At 36.4% G+C, this 18,082-nt stretch overlaps 1 protein-coding gene across 1 annotated transcript in view; it reads right to left on the bottom strand.

The window, feature by feature from the left end:
* LOC306958932 (nesprin-1-like) overlaps positions 1-14,933 on the bottom strand; it is a gene marked incomplete at both ends in the record, with an annotated part of 33,864 nt that extends 18,931 nt beyond the window's left edge. Inside the window, 7 exons of the mRNA XM_079550557.1 lie at positions 1,086-1,277; positions 1,998-2,135; positions 2,586-2,768; positions 5,155-5,305; positions 7,890-8,077; positions 11,866-12,028; positions 14,842-14,933. Coding sequence (XP_079406683.1) covers positions 1,086-1,277; positions 1,998-2,135; positions 2,586-2,768; positions 5,155-5,305; positions 7,890-8,077; positions 11,866-12,028; positions 14,842-14,933 — 1,107 coding nt within the window. The remainder of the gene's footprint in view (positions 1-1,085; positions 1,278-1,997; positions 2,136-2,585; positions 2,769-5,154; positions 5,306-7,889; positions 8,078-11,865; positions 12,029-14,841) is intronic.
* Between the last annotated feature and the right edge of the window lie 3,149 nt (positions 14,934-18,082).

Genomic DNA, 18,082 nt, shown 5'->3' on the forward strand with positions numbered 1-18,082 from the left:
GACAAATTTCTGTCCATACTGCATGGAGAGAATCTCTTTATTATTACTATTTATTTATTTTTTTAATAAAAGTGAACTGAATGAGCTACCAATGAAATTATATATTAGTAAAGCTTTATAAATTTCCAATTTGCACAAATTTTCTTGATGATTTTCAAAAAATCCAGACCTATTAACTTTGCTTTCTAAACAGGACAAAAATAGCATCCAATGAAGAGAGGCAGTTGGTTAGAGTCGTAACAAGATTAAAACCACAAGATTTTGGGGAAATTTGCATGTTAGTTTGCTTCAACATGTTTCTCTCTTCTTGTTCTCACATTTCAAAATCATAGAATCATAGAATCACTAAGGTTGGAAAAGACCTAAAAGATCACCCAGTCCAACCGTTCACCTATTCCCAATAGCTCCTACTAAACCATGTCCCTCAACGCAACATCCAGTCTTTCCTTGAACACCCCCAGGGTCGGTGATTCCACCACCTCCCTGGGCAGTCCATTCCAGTGCCTGACCACCCTTTCTGAAAAGTAATACTTCCTCATGTCCAGCCTGAATTTCCCCTGGCGTAGCTTGAAACCATTCCCCCTGGTCCTATCACTAATGACACGAGAGAAGAGGCCGACCCCCAGCTCACTACAACCTCCCTTCAGGAAGTTATAGAGAGCAATAAGGTCTCCCCTGAGCCTCCTCTTCTCCAGGCTGAACATTCCCAGCTCCTTCAGCCTCTCCTCATATGGCCTGTGCTCCAGACCCCTCACCAGCTTCGTTGCCCTTCTCTGAACACGCTCCAGGGCCTCAATATCTTTCTTGCAGTGAGGGGCCCAAAACTGGACACAGTACTCGAGGTGCGGCCTGACGAGTGCTGAATATAGGGGAACAATCACCTCTCTGCTCCTGCCTGCAACACTGTTTCTGATGCAAGCCAGGATGCCATTGGCCTTCTTGGCCACCTGGGCACACTGTCGGCTCATGTTCAGCCGAGCATCAATCAATACCCCCAGGTCCATTTCCTCTACTGAGGAAAATCTAAATCTAAATCTAAAAATCTAAAATGGCAGTAAAGCAAATACATATGTAAGTATACACACAGGAAGATGGATCAGTTTCTTGTGATAGCGTTCCACACGTCCAAAGACCTCTTGACAGTAACGACGTAACTCATCTAGCTCTTCTTCAATGACAGCTGCATCCATTGGTTCACTTTTCTCAATGAGTTGCTCACCCTGAACAATTATCTGGTGAATTTTGTTGTTGTTCAGTGAAATTTCTTGTTGGAAAGCCTTTATAAAAGAAAAATCCATACTTTATCAATGAAATCTACATTAAGACAACCTAAACTATTAAGGATGTAAGTCTTAGAAGGCTTTTTTTTTTTTTTTCCTCCAGTGAGAATGGTGTGGGTAACAAACAGAAATGATTCTAAATATTCTGGCATGAGAAATTAAACTTAGCATTCCACAGTCTTTCTTGTCAAAAACAGTGATACTTCATGGTTTACCATCTCATTTCTCTCTTGTTGTATTTGGACAGAAAGCTCTTCTCTAAACAAGTCATGCCTGTGACCAAATGTCTAAAATGGACACAGTTTCTAAAGCTAACATAATGGAATTTTGGAGAACATAGTATGAGCCCTGCTTTTTTTTTTTTTTTTTTTACATCAAATAACACATGTTTTTTGATGCAGAAATGGTTGAAAAATGTAGTAATTATTAAGTGTCAGCAATAGTGGAGACCTGCCATTATTTTTATTGACAATTAGAGAACTATCACCCTTGTTTTTCTGATAATTTTTCACTGCTGAAAGATCTTTTACTCTGGCAGAAAAGTCTGCATTGAAACCTGACATAAGCCAAAACTTATGAAGATGAAGTCAACCTGCAAGAATCAAGCTATATCACACTGCTCTTTGGCATAATGTTTATTAATAATTTTTTTTCCTCTATGAATATTTATATTCATTTTCTCTTCCCTCCTCCTCTTTCCATTCCATTATTCTTTACCTTAAGTTGCTTTATCTTTGCTTGGACATCACACTCTGAGAAATGCTCTATGTTGGTCAGCTGCAAGTCCATCTCTGTTAGCCATACCAGGATGCTATCACGTGCTGTCTCAAACTCCTCACGCTGGCCAATAAAATGCTGGGAATGGGGAGTGGGAAATGGAGTGGTGTGAAATGACTAAAAGGACCCCAAAAAACAGCAATAAGTTGTTTAACAACAAATAATAACAGCAACAAATAACGACAATAGTAGTTCTCCAGAGAAACAATTTTCATGCCCTTCAAACTTAAACCAAAATCCATACACCTTTTTCCTACATGATTTCTAGGGTTTGCACTTCACTAATACCACCTTCATCTGCAATTAGCAGATATATGAAAGTTAAATACTAAGAAGGAGGTGGTAGTCAAGGGCATCAAGCATATGCCTATAGACTACAGTTCTCCTTGAAGTAACCAAAGAACAAGTTCCCTTCTTCTTCCAAAGGTAGAAACCCCCTCAAAAACTGCAAATCCATTAATCTGGAAGCTTCTAGAGCACCATTGATTCATACAGACTGTAGTGAAAGCTTAAAAACAGAAAAAATACTTTTAGCCTTCGCAGGATGGAGGTAACTCGCTTTTGTAAATTGTCCCATCTCTGGTTCCCCTCATGGACCATCTGCTTGAGGCTGCAGTCGGAATCAGTGCGGTTCTCCCGGGCCAGTCGGCGATACTGTTTGTTAATCAGTTCCAGCTGAGTCAGACTTTCATGCACCTGTCTCTGGAAGGCCTAAAGAAGAATGCATAAGACAGCATCAGCTTCATGTTTTGAATAGCTACCACAAAGCGTGTTAGAGAAAACACCACGTAATGAGTTGATTGAATTAATCTCTTCAAAAATTCTTAATTATGTTTCAAAAAAATGTCCTCTACCATTGTCACAAAGAGAAAATCAAGCAAAGGAAAACTTAGAAACTACTTCACCATATTTCTCTTGAACACAAGCGAACAATTTTTTGCTTCCATTGTTGTATCACAAACTTGCTCTCCAATATTGTTTAAAACGCAAATAAACAGTCTTTCCTAAAACTGGACACTACCCTTACTAAGGACTACAGAAGTGTGATGGATAACATGCTTCTGCAGAGAAAATTTCATTAAAAACAGCTAACACAGGATTTCATCCTCAATGATATATACTCTCCATACTGTACTAAAGCTTATAAGAGGTAAGCACATTTTTATGATAAGACAAGAGACAGAGATTAAGAAGTAGGTTTGAAAAAAGAAAAAAAATATCAAATCCCATACCATCTTCTCAGTGTAACTATTCCCTTTGTTTAAGTCACTATTAAATTGAGTAGAGGACAACCAACAAGCATCAAATGGGTTTATAAATGGAATAATGTGCTTAGCAAAACTTAAAATTCACTTAAAATTGTACAAGGAGAACAAGGGAGATCATTTTCATAGCAGAGGCATAAATATGACTGTATTTACTAGGATCATGAAATCCACAAGCATGCAGTTGTTGCTTCACCTGCTACTAAGACATGTCCAGCAAAAAGAACAACAGTGCATTTGTTTGCTGTGCTTACACAGTTCAGATACACAAGAATTCATCTGTTGCCTTCCACCCTATAACCTCTTTTCATTTCTCAGGAAACAACTGCGGAGGAACCAGTTTGACTTTGTATTGTGAATGAAGTGACAGTCAGCTCTGATCTCTGCACAAGAATTGAAAGGTTCTTACACGGTTCACTGTTTTTTTTTTGTTTTGTTTTTAACTCAACTGATTCAACTGAGGATACAGTGGGGAAAATAAAATTAGGAAAACGTCAGCTAAAGCAGAAAATTGCTTCAGTTATTATTTATCGGTTGCTGAGTTTACAGTAAATTTGCTGAATTCCACTAAATTTTGAACACTGCAGCTGTTGCCTTTTCCATTCTTCCATTTTGGTAGCGTAAGAAAACAAATAATGAAGAAGAGGAGGAAAAAGAAAAAGAAAGAACCCAAATGTAGTGAAAACAGGTTTCTAGAAACTTCTAGAAAGGCAGCTAAGCTTTAATTTGCAGCTAGTTCCCACTGACACTTTGTAGACAGTAAAAATTCCACAAGTCTGCAGGAGACAGAAGGTCACCATAAAAACTGAGTCAGTGAAACTGACGTTGGATAATATTGGCTCAACTGTGAAAATCAAAGACAGCCAAGATATTTTTGATACTGTTTTTCATATGACGGCTTGGTAAACAGGACACTTAAATCCTGATCATTAAGTAAAATGACAATGGGAAGAAAGTCTGAAACAGAGTACTCATGTCCAGACCTCACCTTAATCAAGAAGGCTGTTTAACAACTGAACCTGGCATTTGGAAATGCAAATGTCAAAAATAAAATCGGAATCAGTGCTTCACAACTTGTTTCTGAATTAAATGTTAAACTAAATAGAATTAACTGATGTTAGACATCATTTAAAATCTGCATTTCTTTCTCAGAGGAAATACTTTATAGCACCTGGCTTTTTACAGTATTGCCTAAACAATTTGTTTTCCTTCTTCAAAAACAATTTTCTCTCCTGTCTTGATATTCCTGAAATTCTAAAACTGAGCAGAAGATCATCTGGCTGGATCACCTCCAGAAAATTTGTGAGAGCTAGGGTTGTTCAGCCTAGAGAAGAGAAAGCTGCAGACAGACTTATTGCAGCCTTCCTGTATCTAAAAGGAGAGCCTACAGAAAAGCTGAAAATGAATTCCTTATCAGGGACATCTTACTCTGTATCAAACAAGGAAAGATGTCAGAGGGCTGAAGTCAGTGTTACTGAAAGAAGTAAAGGGATAAAAATCAAAGCAAAGGCTAGGAAGATGTACTTACTGAAGGGAGATTAATGAATGCTATGGAGTACCTACTGACCAAGTGTATCAAAGAACTACAGAAGAAAAAAAATGCCAAGAAATCTAACTGTGGTGAAAAAACAGCAAGTAAGGCTGGATTGACTTATTAACGTTTTCTGTTTCCACCTTCAACTAGAAACCTGCCAATGAAGGCAGTTGCAAAACCATAAACTCCATTACATTAATACAGTGTCTGCAGAGTGATTTGTGTATGAGAAGGAAGAGCACCAGCTGGCTGCTGTAATGTGATCAGTAGATATTGAATTTCAAGTATTAAAAATCACCTCAAATTTCTTCAGTTCTTCCTTAGCAACTGTGTAAAGCACACCGGAGGAGCTTGGGAAAGCAGCTGTTCTCTCAGAGTTTTTTAGCCAGTCTTCAAATCTAGAGTAGTCATCCAAAAACTTTTGCCATAACCGCCACGTCTCTTCAATTCTGCAATAGATAATGGAAACTAAGCGAATGCTCAGACTGAAGGCCAGATGACCTACAGCACTTTAAATAATCATCAACAACAGCGAACGATTACTGCATCAGACAATAACTGGCTCCTAATCTAAGACAGCAGGGTTGATAAACAGGCAACAGGGAAGATCAACCCCTTCCAGACGGAGCTGGAATAAGACAGTGGCAGTTTTTTTTTTTTAAATGCATCTAATTTTGGTAACAGTATAAAAAAGAAGATTATAAACATGCAATAGGAGTTGGAAAAAATAATAGCACATACTGAATAACTTCAGAAATAAAGACTAGCGTAGGTACCTAAGCCAATCTTGCCAATCTTTTAGAGATTAGAAATTCTACACTACTTTCAACTGCAGATTTTTTTTTTTTAAAATGGAATACTGGAGATGTTGCAGCACACATTTTAAATTTCTTGGTCATTATTCCTCATTGCAAACGGATGTGAACTTGCTTGGCTTTTTTTGGCATTCACCAACAAGAGGCAAAATATTATCTCTCAATTTATATTGTAACTGTGTTGTTTTTTTTAATCAAAAAAAGGTGAAATTTATACAAACTTTTCAAATAAACTACATAGGCTATTTTCAAAGTAATGCCTTCTATTCATTTCCATGTAAGCTATAACAGATACAAAGAGCACCATAACACTATTTGGTAGAGCAAATTCTCAGCTACAAAACACTACTTTTCAACACAGTCACCACTATTAGCTATGCATTTTTGCCAGTGATGAACAAGAGCCTGCATGCCATGCTTTTGAAAAGCTGCATGGCTGTCCAGAACATAGCTTGTCTTTCACGTCACAGTTGCCACTGCTGAAACACAGTGTTCACCACATCACTGTGCTCATATGCACTGGTCTCCATAAAATCTTCAGCAAGTATTGATGAATGTCAATGGGTGCAATTTCTTTGCATGAAGGAATTCAATTCTACACCATGGCTTTATACACACTCCCATGTCAGATGTTGTTTTGTCCGACTGCCCCTCTGCTGCCATATGCTGTAAGCAACAAAATGCAATGGAATATTACTGGGAAGGCTCCATCTTTACTGCCATACCACTAAGATCAGCCTCTGACTTTGTGGGCCAATATGATGAAAGTAGGAGGCATTACTTTTGGAGCAGCCCTCATATTTGACTTCAGTTGAATATGTGAAATAGTGGTTGGCTCTTTACTCTGTTTCAAAATTCGCTTAATGACTGCGAAATCCCAAGAACTTCAAAATGAGATTTTTTTATTTTATTTTTTTTTTTTTGAGTACCCGTTCTATTACAGCAGAACTTTGTCTGCTCTTGCATATAGATGGTTTTCTCATATCTTACTCATGTAAAAGAGAGAGAAACCTGATCCATGCAATATTCCAAGGCAAAATTAAAACTTTACTGATGATATGTTGTTGAACTTGAATTTTGACATTGGGGTTTTTTTTCTTTCAAATGAAAAACTATTTCTATACAAAGTAAAATTCTAAATAATTATAGCTCGGTCAATTTACTGTTACAAATCTATTAACAGCACAAATTAAAATGGAAAAAAATATAAAATTACTTAAAGATAGCAATCTCTGGATGTAAAGCAGGATAGCAAAAGCAACAAACTCTTCGCTTAAAATAAATCAATAAATCAGAAATCCCTAAGTACATTAAGAGCACCCCACAATAGAAAGTTCAATTCAGCATTTTGAAAATCCATAAAATTTACCTAGATTAATAACTTAAAAACATACAGAAAATATCATCATAAATATAGTTCAAATAGCTACATGAACATGCATTATTAATGTTCAGCTCAGAGCCCCATAGGCTCAAAGTAGTCCACATATTTCTGGCTATCAAATTCATCCATGCTATCCTAGATGGGAATAAAAAACGATTGACCTCTGTTTTCCCACTGTGTTGTCATATTTCCATCCAGCATTTCCATACAAATGTCTGGAATCCATGGGCATGCAGTGCACAGATGGTCTAAGCATGAGAGTCATGAATGTAAATAAGACCAAATCCAAAGTACACAGATACTACTGGCCCTGTTTGCTTATCTAAGGTAATCAGATTAAGAAATTTCAGATGAGTGTTCATTCCTAAAATTCTTCCAAATCAAAATTTTCTTATATAAGGAACTGCTGAGAAACATTAAGTGTAAGAAAACCCTAATTAGATACTTAGTTTCATCATCAGTCTAAGAAGTTGTAGGATACAGGTACGTATTACAACTCTGCATCTTTGCTCATGCCTTCTAAACTTTTTGAAATAATTGATACATCTAAATTTTCCCTAAGTTCTTTTTCATTACTACTATGAAATAGGTGAAATCAGACAATATCAAAGGCCTCATGCGAGCAAAATTTGGTAACTGTACTTTGTACAATGACACAAAATAATGCAACTTTTTTTTTTTTTTTAACCCCCACAGCATGATAATTATTTCTATTCAGTGTATGTTCTTTTTTTCTGATCTGTAGATTTTTTTTCAGTAATACAAACTTATCACCTACATCCCATCCTGTATTTGTGCACGTGGAAAGAAATACTGTCAGCATTATAGACTTACTTAAGTCGCCTTTCCATTGACATTGCACAAATGTTCCTCCACCTTCTGTCCAGATTGCGTGTAGCCTGCTGGATAGAGTCACACTCTGTTTCTGTGGCACAAGCATCACAGTCGTGAAGAAGAACTTCACACAAATTGAGAACAGATGCCACTCCAGTGCTGTGTTTCTCTATGTCTCTCTGAAGTTCCTGTAGATGAAGAAATTAATTCTTAAGAGAAATCACAAATCATGTAAATATAGATGCGTTTCTGCTCTACTTTTTCAAAACAAACTTAATAGCAAACAAACAAAAAAAAAGCAACCAACAAATTGAAACAGATACTGTGCTTGTGACAGCACAAGTGATGTTGCAATGTTGTCAATGAAGCTAAGAGAATCTAGCAGCATGAACAGCTTCCTCATAGCCAAGGAACATCAGACCATCATCTGGGACAAACTGCATGCTCAGCTGAACATCCTTCGCATACATTTAATCAACATTACCAATAAATGGTGCAATTATTCCCAGCCCTTCACCGTTATCACAGAGAATGTAAAGCAGAAGTTAGTAAAAGAAGTGTGGCAAAAAAAAACCAAACCCTGTTCATATCTACTGCCAGGGTTTGATGGAGGTACCCTTTGTAAGCCTACTCACAAAGGTGAGCTAGCTCCACAGTGGCACAACTGACACGGTGACTAGCAATAGCACAGATCAAACAGTGCATACTTAGTAATAATATTTTTCTTCAACTTTCAAAATTCACAGCATTTTCAGTGACAGAATAAAAGAAGATTTAGGACAGAAAGAAAATGCATTTTCATTGTCTCAGCACAAATTAAACATGATTTGTATTATTTCTTATGCTGTTTCCTTGATTGTGACTGTGGTACACTAGTGATAATGCTTCTTCCTGAAGGATCTTTTTCAACTACTGTCGTGAGCTACTGGTTCAAGTTGAGACAAGCTATGAAAGTAATTGACTATTTCTGTTAGATAAGCACAAGGAAAAGAAACCCTCCTTATCAGGAGGGCTTATTAATTTCCATATCAGATGGAAAAATTAGGACCAAGGTCAAGGTAACATAACCCAAATAGTAACCAAGAAGTTACATCTACTTTTGGTTCAGGTGAAGAAAATTACCTTAGCTAGGGTAATTAAAGATGGGAAATTTTCTTTAGGAGAACAAGAACTTGGTAGTCTGAGGCTAAGTACAGGTAAAGTACTCTTTATAATTGTACTAATAAAGAAAAGCAGAAACACAAAAATTGATTTAGCATCAACATATTGTGCCTACATATCTCAAGCCCTAACTAGACAAATGTTGCTAACAACAAGAAATATGAAGTTCTGAAATAGTCTCTTCCAGCAGGAAACGAGGTCTAAATGTGGTATATAAAATTCCACCAAATTTTAAATGGAGCAATTTTATCTTATATCAGTCATCTGATTTGGTTGTGTTGATGAATAACTTACGCTAACTTAAATTAATAACTTAATTCCCTCTTCTCATCTGTGAAACGAAAGGATGTTTTGTGAGCATTGACACAAGACCATAAAATGGAAATCATAATATTTTCTCTTTCAGTTGTGGTCCACTCATATGCCCAAAAAATGGTCTTCCATCATATTGCACTTATTCTTTTTCTCCCTATCCTGCAAAGTTATATAAGGGTGGATGCTATAAGTACCTTCGATACACTACAAAACACATAATTTCAGAAGCTATAAAATTTGAGGTTAAGCAAGTTCAGGTAATACAATCTCCTCTTCACCGTTTTGGAGTAGAGCAGTAGATAGAATTGCCACATTGGTGGTCCTGAGGATTCCTATGAATTAAATTTTTATTCACATTCAGAACTTTTTTTTTTTTTTTTTTTTTTTTACAAGTGATAGCTATTTTTTTCTCCACAGATTCAGCTTCTTTCTTGGCTTTTAAAATTTTCTGTGCATATTAGAAAACAATTAGCCTTTGGGTTAGTTTACAGAAGGAGCATTACTTCTACACATCACTGTCACCCAAATACAGGTTGGGTTTTTTAATCATCACAAAAGCAAACACAATTTTTTCAATTTCAAGTGGTAGCAGGCTGAGATAGTAAACAAGTAACTTTTGAAATACAGCTTTCAATCCTTGGAAAATGCTGCAGTGAGGTTACACTACCTTCCCCAGGATATCCAGTTTGAATTGCCTCTTAATTTCACTACAGAGACCAGCAACCTCCAAAGCTCATTCTTGGCTGAAGAAGATGCTGAGAAGTAGACAATGAAGTTACAGAGATGGAATTTGTCCCTTCTCTTTCACAGCATAATATTTTTAACTCAGTGTTGTACATGAGCAATTGGTAGCAGTATGAGCAGGAAAGATAATGGCCTCAGTGGAAGATTAAGCATGAAAAAGAACATTAACAGGGAAGAAAAAAGAGGGATAAAATATTTGAGATTGCCAACGTAATGGCTTCCTAAGATAAAATGAATAGAGATATAGCCTCCTAATAACAAAAATACTGTTTGCCATACTGGAATGTTTCTTTTGTTTGTTTGCTTTTGTTTTTCTTTTGTTTTTCAATGATGACCAGTCTGCAGCATTATCAAATCAAATAATCAAGATTCCAAATATGGTGTCTTCCCAGTATAAAATTAACCTCTATTTCTCCCCTTTACAGTTCCAGTGAAACCACTCAGACTTCCACAGAAAACTGCTGCATGCTGTCACTCCACAGGTACCATTTTAAGGAAACAGTAGAAAGCAGAGGTACACCAGTCACCATACCCAGAGTAAGTCTCATAAGGAGCAGATATAACAAAACTGTGGAATGTTTGCACAGTGATGCTAGAAAAAAATCTGAGCATCTAGTTAATTGACAGCAGTGTTTAACCCTGCCCAGCACTTTACCATCTCAGAAACACAATTCATTAGTGATACTTGCGTGTTATAAATTATTAACCCTGTGCAAATTGCATATAGAATATTAATAAGCAGTTCTCCACAGCCATGTAGCAAATCAGTTGGGGAGCCATAAAACAATCTGAGAAGGTTCCTGGGCCTCAACCGTACACTCAGTTTTAAAGATTAAAATTCCACTTTATGTACTTCATAACTTAACTGTCTCCAAAGCATTCTGGCACTCCACTTCCCACACATTTCTTTCTTCTCTCATGACAGAACTCAGAAGAGCATATAACTCATCTTCAGTGAGGCACCAAAAAGGTATTTCTGCTAAATAAGTACCAACAGGAACACAATAGAAAAGTCTTTCCCAGTAAAGTGCTTCTAAATAAAACTACACTGGGCAGCCGAATATGAAGCACCCACATATTTTCTTCTACTGCACAGAGCCATAATCTGTGAAGCAGGCATATAAAGTAGCAGTGAATTTGAATCGTAAATAGAAATTATAGAAAACGCTCTTAGTAGTAACATCAATTGTAATGTCAAAAAACTAGTTGACGTATTTTTTTGGCCTGTTTTAATGTTGACTGTTTTGTTCCAGGACTGCATAAAGGCTTTATGTGCTGTAAAACAACTGATTTTAAATTCACTTGTATAGTTCATGCATCTTTGCGTGCAATGTGATTCTCAAAACAAACTGCAAAATAAAACCAAGTTAGAAAGGTTGCTGAAAGAGTCCTTTCCAAGCATGTGCAAAATTTGCAAGGTCTAATAGGTGTCAGTTTTACTTTTTGGAAGAGACAGTTCAAACAATCCAAAATGACAAAGGAAAAACAAATTGCAATAGCTTGTTCAAGATATATCTCTTGGCGCCTTACCTTTCTTGGGAATGTCAAACAGCTCCAGGAAGATTCGATGTCAAAGCCAGCAGAAGGCTCTATAAGTGACACAGTAAGCACCACTTGCCTTGATATTTGAACACTTTTTTTTTTTTTTACCTCATGCCCTCTTGGCACTGATCCGGGTGAAAGCAGACCAGAGACACACTATTTCGATTCTCCCCTTACCACTGTTCACTTGATAAATGTTTTGCATTTTTTTTACCTGCTGTTCATTTAGCTTCCTTTGTATCTCCTCAGAGTCACAAGTTTCATAGACAATTGGTTTGGACAGCTCTGATTCAATGTGAGCAAGCCAAGATCTCAGGCTACTCATGTTCTTATCCAGCTGCTGCACTGCAACTAGTGTTTCTTTCAACTTCTTTACCCTGTAAAGAGAAAGAAATGGGAGCATGGGCACATTGAAGGTACAGCCTGAAGGAGAGTTCTAAACTGTGTGTTTCAGGAGGATTACAAAGAAACAATTTAGATGGCAAATTCTGCTCTCAAGTTTTCCGTCATGTACCACAAACAATTTTGAGTAACATTCCCTTTTATGTTTATATAACTTCTTAAGTATTTCAATATCAGAAAGCTTTAAGAGATTACGTTAGCTGGGAATAGACCAACTAAATTGGACTGAATCAGACTTCTGGATCCACCATACAAAGAAAATGCTTACTATCCATAAATCAAACTGAGCAATTTACATTTTTTCTAAAACACTAATTTATCAGGTGTTTCTATATTTAATGCAGAAGGTGCAGTTGGTCCCTGAGAGGGGCTCTTAGAACAGGAAAGAAGGTTGATTATCACCCATCTGAACTTGCAGTTTTTCAGTCTAAACATAATAAAGTACAGCCCATTTTCTGCTTATACCTTCAAGGCTGTATGGATGAGTTCTATTGCATGAGTGCAGGACGGGGGAAGGGAACAACGAGTTGCATCATACATGTATACAAGAAAAACTACTCCAACATTTCCATATTCAAGCTGTGAAACAGATACATCCCACTTGCAGTGTTATAGAATTCTAACTTCTATACTGGGTTTTATTTAAACAATGCCTGGCCACATTTGATTGGCTTTGCCAATCAGAAAATGTCCTCTTTGTTCCATTCAGACAGAACAGGACTACTTCTCTGTCAGACACAGAAAAAAAAAAAAAAGGGGAGGGAAAAAAAATCAACAGCACCCCAATAGTGTTATTTTCAGTCATATGACCTCAAGAGACAAAAAGAAAATGAAATGACATATTAAATATATACCTCAAGGTAAGGACAACTCCTTCCCTCACCTCACTACCTTTACTGTTCATAGTGTTCTTTATTTGTACAAAATCTAACACAACAGATTCCTTGCCCATGGTACAAATAGAAGCAAATAGTGAGTGCTTCTTGGAACATGCTGAGCTTCCTTTTTTTTTTTTTTTTTTTTTTTTTGGTATGAACTCTAGAGTGTCTCCAGCTACCCTGAAAATCTACACTTATGTCCAGTATACCTAAATTTTCCTTCTGAACAGTAGCATGTAAGATACCTAAGCTCTTCATCTCACTGAACACTGTGCCTGTGCACAAATGACTACATAGTGTGTATGCAAGAAAAATGTGTCTCCCTTATAAAAATGTAACAGATCAGAACCCCACCTTTCTATGTTAATGTCAAAGGGCCTGAGAGACTGAAAACAAAACTAAAAGCTCTGCTGAGAGACAAAGGTTGAATTAGAAACCATCTAAGTATGTGGGATGCCTACTTAACTGTAATTTTTGACCTTTGAAGATTTCGTTTACAAGATGATGTTTAAACACTTAATTATTCAGATAATCATCTCATGCTTTGTTACAGCACTTATGCATGCTACTTCAAGAGATCTGAGATAACTTCCATTCTTGATAATGAAGACTTCACACTGAAAGCTAAGTGTTGGACACATGCCATTTTTGTTTTAAAACTTGTTTTAGATATCTATCTATATCATTATTGCTACATAATAAGACTCTCAGAAAGGAAAATACTGCAGAATTGAACTGTTAATTTCTATGGTCTAACAAGGAAAACTCACGTGAAAGTTTGAACTGGCTGATAATACTTACATTTCCATATATCTAAATGAAAATACCTCAGTTTCCCTAAGTAAATAATTACATTAAAATGTCTATTTTCCATTAAAAATGAGAGAGAGAACAATTTGGAGCAGAAAGTAAGCCCAAAAGCCTCTAATTCAACTGCTCCTAAAACCAGAAAGCCTTAGAATCCACTTAAACCTCAACAGGAACAGCCTTGTAAATCTGTAACAATGCATCATATAGAACTCATAGCTACTGTATTAGTCATTCCTCAGACAACCGATTGCTGATATTAAACTTAAAAAACCCCACTAAGACCATGTTAGTTAAACATGTATAAAGCCAATGGAAAACACAAGTGAAAAAACTTTTCTACTCCAGAGACAAGATTTCAAGAAACACTTTTTTTCTATAAAACAGTAGGGATAAAAGTCACCATTAAAAGCAGTTTAAAAAATCAGTTTAAAAATTATGTTTTTATGTTTTAAAAAGATGTAAAATCCAAAGGACAGCACCAATGTGTACCACAATACTAGTATTAACAATTATAATTGCTCTTCAGATCACAGTTTTCACTTTCAGAGAATAAATTTATAGAACTCTGAACAAACCCAGAAAAAATTGTAGAAAAGACAATGGGAAGAAGGCAAAGGAGGAGTTGAATCAAAAATCTAAGGAAATGTAGCTTGAATTCCAGTATTAAAAGCAGTTAAAGTGTTTTCATCCATATACAAAGACAGATCAAATTAAGTATGTAAAGTCTGAAATCCTGTGTTTACAGCCTCTTCTCTGCCTTTTGCATGTATCCACAATGACACAGATAGTAAGCAAATACAGTTTGCCTCTGTTATATACAGTCATTTAAAAACATCAGTAAAATCAGTCAAGTTTCTTTCAGGCAACAAAGAAATTGTAGTGAGTTGTTAATAGTTGTAAGTCTGCATTAGTTATAAAATCCTAATCTGAGATCCAAAAGCACTAGCTGTACAATAAGGTTGTTCTCACTGTTAACTTTTCAAATTGAGCAGAAAACAGCTAAGGCTATGATTTCTACCTATCAACATTCCAGTTTTCTGGCAAACCAAGACTTCAGAAAGAACTGTATCAGTTAAAAGCAAACAAAAATAGCTGCCTGCCTTGTGATATCACAATTACAGTCTGGGAGATCTGAATCCACACTGCCGTCCTCCGCCATCCTCACAGCTCGCAAATCCTCTGCCACCACCATGAAATTTTCCAGCATTAAAAAGAAGAGCTTCCACTTCAAAAGCTTGCAAACACTGTGCTTTGTATGGGGGCAGGAAAAGAAACAAACTTCTCTTTGCTTCTGAGTACTGTACAGAAAATATTGCATGCCAAACAAATGTTAGCAGACGTTGCTTGATAACATGAGCCTGAATGGTGACAAGTGGTCATGTTTCTAAATAAAACCTGCATTCATCAACATGTGCCAGACTTGATCTCCAGGAATGTGGATCATGAGTGCAAGGGGAAGGGAAGGAAAAAATATACAACAAAGCCTTCCTTGCAAAACCTGAACAGGACCAGCAAATACAGTACTTGCTGGCAGTTAACATCTGTAACACTTACCAAACAAATTCCACTTTAGGGATGAATATTTTTTAAAAAGATAGAAATATAAGTCTTTGGATAAAAAGACACAACTGCCTTTATGTAGCTGTCTTTTCTTCAGTTACCTCCTCACAGTAGAGAGATAAGAAGTGGGTAAGGGAACAGAATGTGAGAAAGAAGGACTTTTACAAGCGAATGAAGAAGTTCCATCATCAGGCATAAAATCAACAAGAAAAGATTCAGACTCATGTTACCATACTGTACTAATAAAACATTAGGAAAAATGCTCCAAAGTATGACTGCGATTTTGAAGAAAAAAATGTGCATTTATTAACAGTCAAGGATCCAGAATGAGAGAAGGTCTGTTTTATTCTTAACACCAGAAAAAATAATTCACATTTTCTAACTGAATGCAGCCAAAATTCATGTTATACAATATATCCCCAATTGAAAAGTATCAAAATAGGAACATACTCTGATACATAGCAAAATGCTCAAGAGACTCGACAGTCTTCTAAAAGTACTTTGGAGGATGCAAATGGTTTTGATCAGTAGGAATTACTTACCTGGGTTTTAATTGATATCAGTCTGAACTACAACTGAACTAGCAAAATCTCTATTACTCAGCATCAATCCTTTCCAAGATTTACTTCCCAACTTGAGTAATGCAGCATTCATATTTTGCATCCTTTCTCCCAAAGTTTATATATTTAATTGCATATGATAATAGGCACACTAGATTGAATGGACTAGTGGAGCCTAGATCTGGTTGAAAGAGACCTACAACAGTCTTGAGTCCAACTGTTAATCTACTTCAGAGGTAACATCAAGGTTAAAACAGATCATTAAATGTATTACCAACATGCTTCTTAAACACAAAAAGATACAGGCCACCAACCACCTCTTCAGAAAGCCTTGTCCAATGCTTAACTATCTTGGTAACTAACTTTTTCCTAATTTCCACTTTGAAACAACCCTGATGAAGCTCTGAGACACTGCCATGTGTCCTGTCACTAAATACCAGTGAGAAATGATGGACACCTCCTTTTCCACTTCCCCACTCCAGAAAGATTTACAGGGCAATGAGATGATCTCTTAATTTCCTTTCTTAAATGTGTGTTAAACCCAGTGTCCTCAACTGCTCCTCCAGGGATTCGACTTCCAATCTTTTAACCAGCTTTAGAGACTTTTAAGGGCCTTCTTAAATTGGAGAGCCTAGAATTGCACACAGTATTCCAAGTGAGGCTGGAGAACCATCAGTTTTGATGAGGTGGCTATGCTGTGCTTAATGCACACCAGAATATATCTTTCCTTCCTGGTTGCTAGGGCAAGCTGCTGTTCATACCGAGCCAGCACCTCCAGATGTCCATCTGTAGGCTGCTCTCCAGTCAGTCATTTCCCAATCTGTACTTTATATCCCACATTAATTAAAAAAGCTAAATTGAAGGGTTAGTTCTGGAAACAAAAGTAAATAAATATTTCACATATATTAGTCTAGTGCTAGGGCTTGACATCCTACTTCAAGATAACAGAATGAGAAAGTTTAAGCAGATAACTCAATTTACACCTACCCTTCCTCCTGTCACCCTAACAATGATGCCCTTATCTGTCTCTATATCGAGCACTAATCTTTAATACTAAACAGACAACACAGATTTAAAAAAAAAAAATTTACAATTTCTGAATGTCATTTTACTTTTCACTAGAAACTTCCTAAATGTATGATTTGAACACAACATTTGAAAAATTGTCTGAGTAGGTGTTTCTAAAGACACATAAAAATACAGCAAATATCTGTTATGATCAACAACTGGTGATGTATCACATCCTCTGAAACCAGCAGTCTCCTTGGTAGCAATGCGCCACTTCCTGACTTGACTGTTCTGCAAGAAGTATACAGCTTTCATTACTTTAAAACAAACTGCTATAAAAGGACATGGAACCAGAACGCTTCAGCTTACACAAAATTTACTGTTTGCATGCTTACAGGTTTCAGAGTAGGAACACAGTAAAATCATATGAAAATGGATTTTAAAGAGAAGATAACACAACAAGGAAAACCTTTTTGCTGCATGCGAGGCTAAAGTATTATTAATTCATACATACTTAATTGGAGAAGTGCAAAATAGTAGAGAGTATATATACATTTTATGAAATGCATATACAAAACCATGCCAAAATTACTGTCTGTAGGAGGATGTTGTACTGTGACTCAGGGCAAAAAATACTGAAACAAACAAGCCAGTTTTTTCACATATCAACATATCATCAAGCAGCCCTGTATTTCCCTAAGTTATGAAAATGGCTGGTTTTTTTTTTTTTTTTTTTTTTTTTTTTTTTTTTTTTGTAACAGCCTTGATGATAATCTTTAATTTGCTGTGTGTATGTCTATCTTCTCATTCAGTCAGACTTATTTTTGGAACTCCTCTTCTGGAAACCCAAATTAAAACAACAAGTGCGCTATTCAGATTGTTCTGCCATTTTTAAATTTTTTTAAATTAATCTGATCTCCTCTAACATGAGATGGAATTGAAACAAGGCTCACTAAATCTGGCTGCAACCAATCCCGTGTAACTCAGCCATAGCAGACAGTGTTTGGAATTATCTCCTTTTTACTTGCTGAAATAACATATGAAGAAATGATACAAAGGCAAACGGGAGAGTAAATTTCACAGAACTGTGTTGATGGTTGAGAACAGACCCGTTCATGATTAATAATGGAAAGGCAGATAAAAAATATTTTAATTCCATGATGCCCAGTACATTCATCTGTATCATGTAGCAATTAGAAGCAAAACAATTGTT

The sequence above is a fragment of the Tetrao urogallus genome, assembly GCF_951394365.1.
Source record: "Tetrao urogallus genome assembly, chromosome: 2".
Classification (NCBI taxonomy): Eukaryota; Metazoa; Chordata; class Aves; order Galliformes; family Phasianidae; genus Tetrao; species Tetrao urogallus.